Source organism: Lactuca saligna, chromosome 1 (genome assembly GCF_052625555.1).
Source record: "Lactuca saligna cultivar CGN05327 chromosome 1, ASM5262555v1, whole genome shotgun sequence".
Classification (NCBI taxonomy): domain Eukaryota; kingdom Viridiplantae; phylum Streptophyta; class Magnoliopsida; order Asterales; family Asteraceae; genus Lactuca; species Lactuca saligna.
In genome coordinates, this window is record NC_136417.1 from 63,734,323 (window position 1) to 63,745,418 (window position 11,096).

Genomic DNA, 11,096 nt, shown 5'->3' on the forward strand with positions numbered 1-11,096 from the left:
TGACTTGCCATAGAGAGGTGGTGTAGCTCGATAATGGAAATGTGGATATGGAGATCGGATGAAATCGAAACAATAAATTTAACAAAGATAGAAAATAATAAACATAAAGCTTAACTGTAGGTAGACATAATTAAATGTACCAAAAGCTTAACTCAATGAACAAGAGGATAACATAGAAATAGGCAGCAATGCTTGGACCTTGAACTAAGTATAGGGAAGTGATCACCACAACATGGTAGGGCTACTATGATCGAAGGGAGAAGTAGACGATCATTGACAGGGGTAGACAATGACACAATGGCTAAGATCGGTAGCGGATGAGAGCAACGACAAGAGGCAACACCGGGAAAAAAATCATTTATGATGCATAGTTTGTGCGACCGGTTTCTAAGCTTTATTCCATGTTGATTAATATGAAAGCCCGTTAATTAGGGTTATATATATATATATATATATATATATATATATATATATATATATATATATATATATATATATATATATATATATATAAGGCCCTCTATAGTCTATACTATACAAAGGTGTATGAACAACAAAAAGAATAAACTATTTAACACTATTCACGCCCACTAATTGTTGGAAATACTGATTCTTTCTACTTCATTTATTAAAATATTTGCTTACTTGTTACAACATATTTTGTTTGATAACAAAACACACTTGTCAATCATTAAAATAGATAGAAATGACAAGTTAAAAGTACTTGTGATTACTTGCATCAATAATATTGTTTTGTAACTTTCTTTATGCACTCAAAATATTTTATCGGACAACGGATGATATCACATACTAAAAGATTTACTTATTAAAAAAGATAAATTTTGCATATGTGGTACAAGATAAATAAATATTAAAAACCCAATTCATGAAAATACATCTACCATTAGATGTTTATTCAATTTGCCAATCGTCCTTAAGTACCATTTTAAGCTCGACCACCTTATTCTCCGGCAAGGTTATGCTCACTATCCTTCCATCGGAGCATCCTTTTGGTGTTGGAAGGACCAAAACAACACCTTCATCATCAATATTATCAATAAAACAGTTTACATAAAGGGGTTTTTGTCCTCTCACTTCAAATTCATAAAACGGGACGTCACTTAGATCAACAAAAGTCAAATTCGCTCCATAAATGAGAAAATCGGGAAGCTTATCATCCATCTTCATTACTTCTTCAATTTTCATCCGCTCATCGACTACATGATTCATCATAAGCAACCCTAGTTGCATAAGGTTACATTCATCTATTGGAATATCCGTTTTGACAACACCAACTGTTTGACTTTTATTTGTAATAATTCCTTTGGTTCTGTTTTCGAAGTCACTTTTGCATACAGTCACAGTTTGTGGTCCTAACCCTTGCCTAATTTTTCCCAAGCAATTCCAAATTACAACGCAAATACATTCGAATAAAGGAACTTGTGGCCCACATTTCTCTTGACATATCTTCGCTTGCAATCGAATCAATTCGAACATCGAAATATGAAAGGAAAAGGTTTCCATTTTAGTATTACTTGAAGTAGACCAATGATCTCCAACTGGGCCAATTTGTTTTATAGAAAATAGATCTTTGGTCGAGTTTAGGCTTTGGATATTATATGTTTGAGTTTGTTGTTGAGCCATGGTGAGTGGTTGTGCAGGGTAATGGTGTGCAATGGCTTCAGCCCATAATCTCATGAATTTCACAGCGGAAAAAACATCACCAAGTACATGGGACCAACTCATCCCAACTGATGTGGCCCCACATTTAAACTTAGTTAACTGTATAGAAAGAAAGAAGCTAAATGCTAGTTATTTAAATTTTTTTAGATGATCATATGATATTAAAACAAAAAAACAAAAAATGGTTAATAAGAGGATATACATAAAGTATTACTCCATAGAAGAATTATGACTCCTTAGAAGAGTTATAGTGCACATTGTGAATCTTTACTATAACTCATTAAATTTGTATAAATTCATTGTATGAATCTATACAAATTCACAGTGTGAATCTGCACAGATTTCACAACGTGAATATTACAGACTCACAATGTGAATCTGAACAAATTTACAGTATAAATCTAAACAGATAATTTATTTATATCAATGGATAAAGGATAAAAATTTATGGATATCTATAATTTTAGTTTTTTTTTTTTTTTTTTTTTTTTTTTTTTTTTTTTTTTAATTATTTTATTTTATTTTATTTTATTTTTATGAAAAACTTGCTTTAAAAGTTGAGAAAAAATTGGTTCATTGGTTCTAAGGTTTAAAATTGTTCATTGTTGAACCCAATACACACACACAGACATATATATATATATATATATATATATATATATATATATATATATATATATATATATATATATATATATATATATATATATATATATATATATATATATATATATATATATATAGGGTTAGGTTCAACAAGTAACCATTTTAAACTTTAGAACCGATGAACCAATCTTTTTTTCACAACTTTTAGATCAAAATTTTGATAAAAAAAACTAATAATATAGATATTCATAACTTTTTATCCTCTATCCATTGATATAAAAACTGTGAATTTATTCAGATTCACAGTGTGAATCTGTACAGATTCACCCTATGAAATTTGTGCAAATTCACACTGTGATTTTGTGCAGATTGATACTATGAATTTGTGCAAATTCATATAGTAAATTCATATAAAATTAATGATTTATAGTGCATATTCACAATATGAATCAGAACAGACAAAAAAATGAATATTTTTTTAATCAAATTTGATATCAATGGAAAAAGATAAAAAGTTGTGAATTTCTATATTTTTAGAATTATTTTTTGATAAATAATAAGATCTAAAACTTGAAAAAATATGGTTTATTGGTTCTAAGGTTTAAAATGGTTCTTTGTTGAACTTTTGTGTACGTGTGTGTGTATATATATATATATATATATATATATATATATATATATATATATATATATATATATATATATATACTCTGAGATCACAAAACTTTTTTTTGAAAAAGTCGCAGCTTTCTATATAAATTCACTAAAAAAATTTTGAAATTTTTTTTTTAAAAAAAAAAGTTGATTTCTTTTCAGCGAATTTTAAGAAAAAGCTGCGATTATTTATAAAAAACAACCTCAATTTTTTTTTTTGTGATCTCTAAGTATTTCTTTATGCATTTTTATGATTTTTAGAGTTTTTTTTTAGGTTTTTTTTTTTTTATTATTCATAGAACTAAACATATATATATATATATATATATATATATATATATATATATATATATATATATATATATATATATATATATATATATATATATATATCAAGGTTGTAAAAATCGCTTGACGTTACCTAATCGGTGGACTGAGGTTAAGGGATTAATCGACTAGGCGGGATTAATCGGGGATCATTAATTGTTAATTTGTTGAATTTTAAAAAATTTAATATAAGTAATATCATATAAAAGTTCATAAATACCGCAAATATCACAACAAAATAGTTTAATATGATTAATAAAAGACTAATCATACCTTAAATAGTTTCTATTGAGATATAACTTCTTCATAGTGTTAGATTTTCTTCAAGTTTATTGCTTCACTCATTGTGTATGCAGGGATCAATCGCTAGGTGCCTTCTAATCGGTCGAGTAGCGCCTAGGGATTAATCGGAGATTAATCGGGACCTAATCGAGATTTTTACAACAGTGATATATATATATATATATATATATATATATATATATATATATATATATATATATATATATATATATATATATATATGTTCATTTGAGACCATGTTAATTTTGTAAAACCGTGAGACCAAATCAAAAAATAATTTTAAAATACAAAATAAAAGAAAAAACCCAAAAATTCTTTTTTTAATTATTATTTTCGGAACTTTAATTACCTAAAAAAAACAAGTTATCGTTTTTTTTTTTTTTTTGAAAAATACGTGAAATAATCTAATAGAATATATCATTGTAAATATTTTAATTTGATTTTTAGAATATTAGAATATTGCAATAGATTTGTTAGAAATATAAAATATTCTAATATTCTACTATAAGTCTACAACTTTTGTATTTGGAAACTAAAATGTCAATGGTGTGTTAAAGAAATATTTAATCGAACACTTTCTATACATTCAAAACATTATATTATAAACTTCTTATGGTTATGTTTAGGGCTGTAAACGAACTAAACATTCAACGAATTGTTCATGAACCGTTCGGCGGAAAGTTCGTTTATGTTCGTTTATTTAATAAATGAACGAATATGAACACAAATTATCGTTCATTTAGTTAAACGAACGAACATGAACAATATGCTCGTTCGTTCAATTATGTTCGTGAACGTTCGTTTATATTGTTCGTTTACGTTTGCTTATTTTCATTCATATAATTTCCTTTTATTTTTACATATGTTTAATTGTGTTTGATTACATTACTATATTATTCATTTATGTTCATATATATAGTTGTTTATCTTTGTTCGTTTATGTTCGTTTGTTTATGTTAGTTTAACATGTTTACGAACATAAACGAACGAACATGAATAAAAAAACTCGTTCGTTTAACCGTTCGTGTTCGTTTATTTGTTCGATTAACTTAAACAAACGAATATGAACAAGTTCCGTTCGTATCCGTTTCGTTCATTTACAACCATAATTATGTTTGTTTTAGCAAAAAAAAGTAGCGCCAATTTTAAAGAAAACCAAAATTCAAAATTGTTTAATAAAATTTGTTACTGTAGGAGGTCAAAAATATCAAGACTTTATTCTTATATGGGTGTGGTTTACTAGGGTTAATGGCCTAAGTGAATAATAAGGTTTTAACTTTGTTCATATTAAATCCTTAAGGTTTTATTTGCACATATTCCATCAATACAATTGTATATAACCGTTTAAAAAAGATAATAAGATTTTAATTTTGTACACATTAGGCCCATAAGGCTTTTTTGTACATATTACACAAAAATTGTTTTTATAACCGTTTAAAGAAGGCCAATAAGGTTTTAATTTTGTTCACTTTAGGTTCTTATTTTTAATATTTTTATTATTTCATCTAACTCTTTTACAATTTATATTAGTATCTAGATAGATGGTTTCATTATTTCATCTTCTCATTTTAATCGTACATTTACCACAACCGTGGTTTCAATTGAAATGTTACATAACAATTTTTTTTGTTATTTTTACAAAAAAATAAATAATTGAAGTCTTAGTGATTAAGGTTAGGTTTCATACGCCACAACTTGTAAGCTAGTTTATTTTTTAATCTTTTTTAAGTTAACATGTTTGACAAACTAAAAAGTAGCTTAATTAAGGGGTATATTTGAAAATTAAAAAAACTTTTAAAAAGCTATTCTAAGTAGTTTTTTATTTATTTATTTATTTATTTATTTATTTTTTTTTAACGTTATCTTATAAGCTATTTTTTGGTTTGCCAAACATGACAACTTTAAAAAGATCGGAAAATAAACTAGCTTATAAGCTAGTTGTGGCACACTAAACATAACTTTAACCACTAAGAGTTTGATTATTATTATTATTATTATTATTATTATTATTATTATTATCATTATTTTTTCTTTTATAAAAATGACAAAAAAAATTGTTATGTAACATTTGAATTGAAACTATAGTTATGGTGAATATGCGATTAAAATGAGAAGATGAAATAATGAAACCATCTAATTAGATACTAATATAAATTGTAAAAGAGTTAGATAAAATGATAAAAATATTAAAAACAATGACCTAATGTGGACACAATTAAAACTTTATTACCCATTTTTAAACGGTTATAAAAACTATGTTGGTGTAAGGTTAGGAGCGGCGACGCTAGAATTTGCGAAGAAATAGAGACAGAGGGAGGATGGTTAGATGAAAAGGTTTGCATATGTATTTTTTGTAGATCTATGTCGTTATAGCTAAGGTTTGCAGATCCGAAGGAGGGTGGACCAACTGATCATACGAACGAAAAGAGTGGTGTTATCATCAGTTATCTATGGTGGAGCTAGGGTTTTAAGATCGACATTCTGGTAGGTGGTGGTGGTTGTTCATATTATTCCGGTAGAGTTCAACAAACACATTTACACAGGCGACGGAGTTCAGATCGACACACAGACTCCAACTTTGTCGTTCAGATCTATGTCATCATCGGCAAATTTTGCAGATGCGGTTGGACGTTAAATATCTACGGTGTTGTCGTCTTCTCCAATGAGAGGTGTTAGTCCGACGATGGTGGTGCTCCGACAACATTGAATAGAGAGTGAGAAAGAAAGATGATGTATGTGTGTTACTAGAGACATCTGGGTGGGATAGGGTTATTAGGAGTTGGACTGCATTTGCTTAATTTTAAATAAAAATTATGAAAATATAAGAGATTAAGAAAAAGACCTTTATAAAAGGACAAACTCATCATTTTGAAAAAGATTAAAACAAATCGTACCAAAGTTACACTAAATAAAATCTATTGTTTGAGAGACAAACCACATCAACCAAATTTGCAATTTTGTCTTTTTAGATTTTAACTAGGTATGGGCTAATTTTGTTGTCACGTGAGTAAATCACGGAAGATAAGCTAAATCGCATTCGCAGCCCTAAGTACCACATGTGATTTCTGTGATTATTATAGTTTTTTTGTTTTTTATTTTGTTTAATTTTTCTGATTATTATTTTTAATTTATTCTATAATAGACAAAATTTGTTTATTTCTCTATTGAAAAATGCATGTCAACCACATAGATGGCTTTAGTATGTAGCTATGAGTAGTATGAGTTACCCTTTAAATTTTCCAATCAAATATAAATTTAATGAAAATTCGTCATAAATCCGTTGTCAGTCCATTATAAAGTCTGATGATTGTAAACCTAAATATATCGGTTTATAATGAAAATTGCATTCGGAAATAAATAAATTTATAGTAGTACAATCCTTAAAAAAATTGTTTTTATTTATGAATCTACCACCCGCTAACCATATAAAATGTTGATATAAACATTCGTCCTATTTTCCTTTTCTATAATAACCACCAATACAAATTTAGGATTAATTAAATAATTAAAAATTGTAATAAAGGTAATTATATAACTTTAGCATGATAATTAAAATAAAATCTTTTAATTCATGGAAATTACCATAAAAATATGTTTAACCAATTATTTAACCCTAGCCTCTCATATGGACATATTCTATTTCTGCATCCTCTCATTTTCTTATCGACGTTGTCGACGATGTGAATTGGGGGAAAAGGACTTCGATCCTCGTCTGATCAAGAAGGAGAAGATGAACGAAGGCAACAAGGCCGCTCAAGCAGCTCTACGCTTCGTCTTCCTCAGAAGGGATATGCAAAATCTGTTCCTCTTTTACTCCAGCTGTGAGGTGCGAATCAGAGGAGATTAGCGACTTCAGGTTAGTGTTTTGTTTATTGAGTTCGACTGGAAGAAAAGAAACCGAAAAAGAACTCAATCAATATAAGGGAAAACGAACGAAATGCAATAATAGGGGTGGATCGATGATGGATGCCAACTGCGAACAGGGAGTAGGAAAGTGGTGGTTCGGTGGGAGGAACTGACGGCAGTAGCAGCTCACATGGGGCGTTTTCGTTGCTCGATCGAATGGGAGAAAGGATGGTTATCCTGGGTTCTTAATTGATTGAAGAGGGAAGACATCTGAGCCAAAGTAGAAAGAACGAAGGCAGTAGGACAGTCATCGACCATGGCAGTCGTTTGGGTGGCTCCTCTACCTTCTTCCTTCATATTTTTGTGATTCTTGACAGAATCAATATACCTAAGTGGTTGTTTGGGCTTTGGTGTTTGACAAAGTAAATGGAGCAGCTTATCTCCTGTGAACCATCTTGAGTTTCTTTCTCTTTGTTGGCGGTGGGAAAACGAAGGGGCAAAAATAGTAGCGACAGGCAACGGTGGAGGAGGTGTTCAAGGTGGGCAATAGGTAAGTGGAATGGGGGCTGCTTTGGCAGCCTCCCTGTTGCTTATGTTTACTTTCTTTTTACTGAAATCAATGGAGTTTTGGTGGGTTTTGGGTATGATTTTTGACAGGAAATGAACAAGGGAAAACGAAAATGTGATGAGGCTACTTCTTCTTGACAGGAAAATGAAAGAATGAAAGAATCTGTAAGCTGCTATTAAGTTCAAATTCTTTGAGAATATTCAAAGTCATTATGCAAGAATGGTCTACTTTGTAAGAATATTATTGCTGTATTCTGATAAAATTGTAGTTAATTAGATATATGTTTAATGCGCAGTTGTTACAAGTGTATTACTACAAAATATTTGAAAACGAATTTGTGATAGAAATGGCTTGAAGACCTGATGGGAAAGACTCCTTGTATAAAATCATTCTCATGCAATACAATTCTGACAGAATGTCAATCTCACAAAATAAAAAATCTCCTAGAATGCTAACATATTTTTGAAGTGGCTTAGAGGTTTAACATACACATGACATCTAGAAACGAAACAAGAAAGTGAATGATGATTCTTTCAAGAATGTCGATATATATATATATATATATATATATATATATATATATATATATATATATATATATATATATATATATATATATATATATATATATATATATATATACACACACACATTTGCAAGAGATTTCAAGAATGAATGTAGTTTATGTTTATAGTTGTGTTCTTTTAAGAATGAATGTAATTACTTATTCTAAACTATTAAAATTTGTCTTATATAAAAGTTGTATTCATTAAAAATTATTGGTCCTGATAATATGTGTTTATAATATTATGTTCATAGTTGTATACCATTCTGACATAATTACAAAATATCATTCGAACAAAATAACATTCTGATACAAAAAAATCAGTTTATGTTTACAATTACGTTTGAAATTGAAAGAATTTGAAAAAAAAAAAATCAAAATTTTAAAATCAAAATCATTAATTATCCCATAAATCTCGATTTTTCCTTTTTTAATTTTGTCTCAATTGACTAAAATGCCCTTATACTGAAATTTATGTGATTATATTACATTCTGGTACACAATAGTTAGTAGAAACTAACCTAAGCTTATATATATATATATATATATATATATATATATATATATATATATATATATATATATATATATATATATATATATATATGAGAAAAGTGAATATACCCTTAAGGGTATATAAGCTTAGGTACCCAAACTCACCATACTACATCGTTTTGTATCACATATATACATTGTAATTGTCTAATGTTCTTATAATTCAACTTCTAACTTGATTTTATTCAAAGATTTTTATAAATTTCACATTTATTTTCCTCTTACATAATTTTCACTTTCAACTATAATATATATAGCCTAATTGATGTTCGTCAAAAAGATGTGATGTAAGAGTAAGATAATAATGAAATTTTGAAAATCTTTAAAGTAAATCAAGTTAAGGATTGAGGTTGAAGAACATTATAATAAATATATCAAACAAAACGACGTATTATTGTGAGTTTGGGTACTTAAACTTATATACCCTTAAGGTTATATATATATATATATATATATATATATATATATATATATATATATATATATATATATATATATATATATATTGGTTCTTCAAAAAAGACCTCAACTTTTCAAAAGAAAAAAACAATTTCCTACCAAACTTTAATCAACTTTTGATTATTATTTTTTATTATTCGTTTATTAAATTAATTATTTAGATTATTTTTATTTAAATATAACTTATTATTAAAAAAGATTACTATTTAGATATAATCATTTTTTAACTATTATTTTTTATTATTTGTTTATTAAATTACATATTTAGATTATTTTTATTGAAATATATCTTATTATTAAAAAAGATTTTTGTTTAGATTATTTTTCTAATTAAATCTTTTATTTTTCAAATTTTATTTTTTTCATTTTTTTTAAAGATTTTTACAAATAATTCTTTAATAGGATTTTTTTTTATTATGTTTCCTACTTTTTGTTAAAACAGTCATTATTCTTTAGTTGGAATAAATTTGACTTGGTGTAATCGTAACTTTTTCCGGTTACATTATTTAATGCAGATTTTATATTAATTAATCACAACTTTTTAATATTCTGTTTTTTTTTTTTATTTTTTTTTTATTTTTTTTTATTTTTATATTAAACTGCTTTTAAAAAACAAGATAATCCAAATCTGTAACTTTTTTTTACAAACTTAGAAATTTTTTTGTATAGCTTTTTATAACTTATGGATGTTTTTAACTTTTTCTTGTAAAAAATTGTTCGTTTAAACATGAAAAAAGATAAGTAAAAAGTTTGACGTTATAAAATCTTTAACTTGAAAAAAATAAATAAAAAGATATACACTATTTTCTTGTAGAAACAAAAACAAAATAAAAAAACATTATATATCAAAAACCAAAAGCAAGATTAGCTAGCAAACCTGTATCATAACCAATGGAGAAAACTCTAGATCGGGGCCAATAACGTTGTTAGGAACAAGAAGCTTGTCTCTCGAATCATCTTTAGATTTGAGCCATTCATCGAGGTTTAGATGACACCTGGCTTCGATGATTCGCAACCCGCTGTCATTGCATTTTATGAATGGACGACCTGATTTTGTCCTTCTAAATCGACCACATGGGATATAGGCATAGCTTAACCAAATGAACATTGTTTCCTTAATGTTCCTAGTTGTCATGCCATCAAACGCAGGAGCTGTGAAATAGTAGACGAATCGAAGGTAGTGCAGCTTCATGGATAGGTCCATGGGAGTTAGCTCCTGAAACTCATTGTTCCCAGATATAATCCCAGGAACGACGCTAGAGATTTTGATATCGTAAATGGGGTTTTGCTCTTTCAATGACACCATGTTTCCCTTGTCACTGAATTTTGGAGAGGAGATGTTCAATTTGATGGGGTTATAGTGTGTTTATATATAGCGAAGAGATATGTCATTGTTTGGACAAGTGGACACGTGTTACTTATCTATATCTAGTAAGTATTTAAGGAGAACTTGTTTCACATAATGTTTTTGTTTTGGAAAGAACAGATATTATTAAAAATTAAAATATAAAATAGAATATGATAGAATTT

General features: G+C 27.6%; 1 protein-coding gene across 1 annotated transcript; it reads right to left on the minus strand.

Moving 5' to 3' along the window:
• Nucleotides 1-650: 650 nt before the first annotated feature.
• LOC145038174 (protein ECERIFERUM 26-like) lies at nucleotides 651-10,892 on the minus strand. The gene is made up of 2 exons (XM_078986700.1): nucleotides 10,444-10,892; nucleotides 651-1,782 (listed from the first exon to the last, which is right to left on the minus strand). The coding sequence occupies exons 1-2, from the start codon at nucleotides 10,870-10,872 to the stop codon at nucleotides 913-915; spliced, it is 1,299 nt and encodes a 432-aa protein (XP_078842826.1). The 5' UTR covers nucleotides 10,873-10,892; the 3' UTR covers nucleotides 651-912.
• Nucleotides 10,893-11,096: the final 204 nt, after the last annotated feature.